We start from the raw sequence: 4234 nt of genomic DNA, 5'->3' as shown, positions 1-4234 counted from the left end.
CCAGCGGGATTTGGGGGGAGCAGATGGTCCGAGGTGGTGGGGACAGAACGCCAGGGCCCCCCCGGATTTGGGGAGGGGTGCCTGGCCCCTCCCGCGTTTGGGGGGGTGCGGGGCTGAGAGGGGGGGGGCCGGAATTTGAGGGATGTGGGTTCGGCTCCCTTCGATTTGGAGGGGGCACAGAGGATTGGGGGTGTTGGGACACCTGGGAGCCACTGGATTTGGGGGGGGTCCCGACAGCGGGATCCCCCCTGTCCCTGCATTAATTCACTCCCTCATTAATTTACCCCCCCTCCATTAATTATCCCATTAATTGCAGGATCTCCCCATGGCCTCCTGCCTCCGCGTGCTTCTTGGGGACCCCCCGTAACTCCCCCCCCCCATTTTTGTCTCCCCCCAGCTTGGAGCCCCCCGGTGAGGTTGGGGCGTCCCCGCGCCCCTTCCCCACCATGGCGCGCCCCTCCCCCGCCCTGCGCAGCCTGGGGCCGGGCCCTGTCCTGGTGCTGGTCATTGTCACCTCGGCCACCCACGGTAAGGGGACACCCGGTGGGTGGGGCACGTGTGGGGGGCTTGCAGCACCCCAGAGGTGCCTTTGCTTGTGCAAGGGGCGAGCAAGGTCTGTGTGACACCCCAGGGACACCCAGGGGCATGCAAGGGGTGCGCAAAGGGTGTGCAGGGATTGTGTAAGGTCACAGGACGCACGCAGGGGTGCACAGGGGCATGAAAGGGGTGTGTAAGGCTTTGTACAACACCCGAGGTGTGCAAGGGGTGTGTAAGGAACGTCTGTGCGAGGGGTGTACAGTGAGTGTGCCAGGCTGAACACAGGTTTTAGGGTGTCCCAGAACTGGGAAATGGCAAATCCAGGGAGACCCTAGGAATGGGAGATCCCAGATTTTGGGGGTCCCAAACATTCACTGGGGGTCCTGTTCATCCAGGTTTGGGAGTCCCAGATGTCAGGGATTGGGGGTCCCAAGTGTTTGGGATTTAGGTTCCCAAATGTCCGGATGTCGGGGATTTGGGGCTGGAGGCTGCAGAGCTGGGGGGTGCCCAGGGTCCCTGATTGGGGATTCGGGGCCCAGGAAGTCCCTGTGCCCCAAGGGGTGAGCAGGGCACACAGCTGGGGATGTAGGGACTCCAGCTGGGGTGCACTGACCTCATTTTGGGGTTCTGTGCCCCCCAGGGCTGATCCGGGGGGCTCTCCCGTTCGGGCTGGCGCGCCGGGAGCTGGCGTGTGAGGGGTACCCGCTGGAGCTGCGCTGCCCTGGCAGCGACGTTGTCCTGGTGGCCGATGCCAACTACGGCCGGACTGACGACAAAATCTGCGACGCCGACCCCGGGCAGATGGCGAATGTGCAGTGCTACCTACCCCAGGCACACCCCATCATGGCCCAGAGGTGACACGGGAACACTGGGGACACTGGGAAAATGTAGGAGGTTGGGGACAGGCAGGTGACGAGGGACATGGCAATGGGTGCAGGGACATGGGGACAGGTAGGGGATGTAGGGACAGGTAGAGGATTGGGGACAGAGGGATGGAGTGAGGATATAGTGGGGCACTGCGGACCTGACCCTTGCCCTGCACATGATGGCACAGAGGGGACATGGGAGGACACTGGGGACATGTCTGGGACTTGGGGACATGTGGGGTACATGGGCAAGATCAGGGGACGTGGCCACATGGTGACGTGGGGAGGACCTGGGTACAGGCAGGACATGGGGACACAGCTAGAGGCATGGAGGGTGGCACAAGGGGGGACGTGGGGACACTGAGGGTGTGGGACACATGGGGTGGGTGGTGCTGGGTACAGCATGGGGATGACACACGGGTGGCACAGCTCAAGGATGTCCACGTGTCCCCATGGCAGGCACTGTCCCCCCTCAAGGGGCATCAGTGGTGGCACCTGAGTTCTGTGTCCCCAAGTGCCAGGGCCACACCTGTGTTCTGTCCTGTGCCCCCGTGTCCCCTGTGTCCCTGGTCCCATGTCCTGTGTGTCCCCATTGTCCTGCTGTCCCTCCATGTCCCCAGCCCCATGTCCCTACGTTGCTGGTGTCCCCTTCTGTCCCCATATTTCCAGCTCCACATCCTGTGTCATGTCCCCTCTGGTCCCATGTCCTCCTGTGTCCCTGCTGTCCCCAAGTGTCACCCAATGTCTCTGTGTCCCCATGTCCCCTGTGTTCCCTTGTGTCCCATGTCCCTTCAGGTCCCCCCACATCCCCCTGTGTCTGTGTCCCCTCCTGCCCCATGTCCCTGAGCCTGTGTGGCCTTGCTGTCCCTGTGCCCCTTTGTCCCCTGTGCCCCTCACGTGTTCCCGTGTCCCCCCATGTCCCTGATGTGTCCACCCGTGTCCATGACCTGTCTTTGTGTCCCTGATGTCCCCCACATCCCTGACACATCCCTGATGTGTCTCTGAAGTGTCCCTGATGTGTCCCCATATCCCCCCTGTCCCTGACACGTCCCCCCATGTCTGTGATGTGTCCCTGATGTGTTCCCGTGTCCCCCAGGTGCAATAATCGCACTCAGTGTGTGGTGGTCGCCGGCTCTGATGCCTTCCCCGACCCCTGCCCAGGCACCTACAAATACCTGGAGGTGCAGTACGACTGCGTGCCCTACAGTGAGTGCTGCCCCACAGCCGCTGTCCTGCCCCACAGCCCTGCCCCACAGCACCCCAGAGCCACGACCCCCTGTTCCGGCACCTACAAATACCTGGAGGTGCTGCACAACTGTGGGCCCTACAGTGGGTGACCCATAGATCCTGCCTCACAGCTCTGTCCCATAGCCCTGACCCACAGCTCTGCTCCATAGCTCCCGTTCTGTCCCACAGCTGTGCCCACAGCCCTGCCCTGTAGACCTGCCCCACATTGTCCCCCCCAGCCCCCAGAGGTGCAAATGGGGAGTCCCACCAAACAGCAGCCATGGAACCCCACAGGGACCACACAGTGCCCCCCATGTCCTGCCCCACAGCACCCAAGGGACCCCACGGGGACCCTGCAGTCCTCCAGGACCCCCAATTCTGGGGGCACCAAGGCACGTTCGGGAGGGAGTGGGATGGGCTTGGGGGGGGGGTCTCAGAGAGCCCACAAGTGTCAGGGGGGATCTGTGCCCCCCGGAGTCCCACTGTGTTGTGTTTGTCCCCCCTAGGCCAGGGTGTGACCCCGCTGTACCCAGTTCTGGACCCCCCTGTGTCTGTCCCTCTGCGGGCGCTGTGATCCCCAACCCCCCTGGGCGGCCCCCCTTGGGGGGCTCTGTCTGACCTGGGGGTCCCGGGGGGGTTGGGGTGACCCCGTCTCTCCCCAGGCACCGTCGCGGGACCCCCCAAACCCCCCGGCCCCTCCCCCAGCTTTACTTTGCAGCCGCTGCCGGAGCCACCCAAGGGAATGGCCAGGACTGGGCCGGACAGGGCTGGACACGGCACTGGCCTCGGGACACGCCACGGGCACAGGAACACGTCAGAAACACATGAAAACCACACCAAACACATGGCCAAAAATATGGCCAAAACCATGCCCAAAACACACCAAAACCACAGAAAGAACACAGCAAAACCACACCTGGTGCCAGCCCATGGGGGCTGAGGGAGTCAAGCCCACACCTGTCCATGCTGAACACACATCTGGGGCAGGTAAACCCACCTGGACACATTAAGGGCATGTTAAAGTATACAATGAACACCTGAGCACGCGATGTGCACACTAAATGCATACCTGGCATGGGTTAAACACACCTAGGCATGCTCTGGACATGCCCAGCACACACCTGCACATGCCAAGGACACACCTGGCAGGGGTTGAAGGCCCCTGGACATGCTGAGGGTGTGCCAAGGACACAATAAACACCTGGACACACCTGTGCATATTAAGCACATGCTGAGCACCTGAGAACCCTCGGAACATACTTGGGTGTGCAAAGGACAAGCTAAGTGCACACCCTGCATTTTCAACACACACCTGCTGTACAGGAGGGCACAGGTTAAACTCACCTGGGCAGGCTCAGGACACGTCACCAAGCACACACCTGTCCATGCTAAAGCCACACCTGGAGAGCAGTGTGGTGTGGGCTGAGCACACCAACCCACACCTGGCGTGTGAGCAGTGTGTCAGACACACCTGGACATGTGCAGGACACGCCTGGACACCCCTGAGACACACCAAGGGCACACCCAGGGCACACTCCAGGGATGCTCAGGGCACACTCCAGGGATGCTCAGGGCACACCAAGCACACGCAGCACCCCCAGCCC

At 62.2% G+C, this 4234-nt stretch overlaps 1 protein-coding gene across 1 annotated transcript in view; it reads left to right on the top strand.

The window, feature by feature from the left end:
* Window positions 1-374: 374 nt before the first annotated feature.
* LOC107198833 (adhesion G protein-coupled receptor L2) overlaps window positions 375-4234 on the top strand; it is a 22504-nt gene continuing 18644 nt past the window's right edge. The window contains exons 1-3 of the mRNA XM_033511547.1: window positions 375-528; window positions 1178-1391; window positions 2500-2609. Coding sequence (XP_033367438.1) covers window positions 447-528; window positions 1178-1391; window positions 2500-2609 — 406 coding nt within the window. The 5' untranslated portion in view covers window positions 375-446. The remainder of the gene's footprint in view (window positions 529-1177; window positions 1392-2499; window positions 2610-4234) is intronic.

Source organism: Parus major, unplaced genomic scaffold (assembly GCF_001522545.3).
Source record: "Parus major isolate Abel unplaced genomic scaffold, Parus_major1.1 Scaffold341, whole genome shotgun sequence".
Classification (NCBI taxonomy): Eukaryota; Metazoa; Chordata; class Aves; order Passeriformes; family Paridae; genus Parus; species Parus major.
The sequence above is the reverse complement of the archived record's forward strand: the minus strand, read 5'-3'. Positions and strand labels throughout refer to the sequence as shown.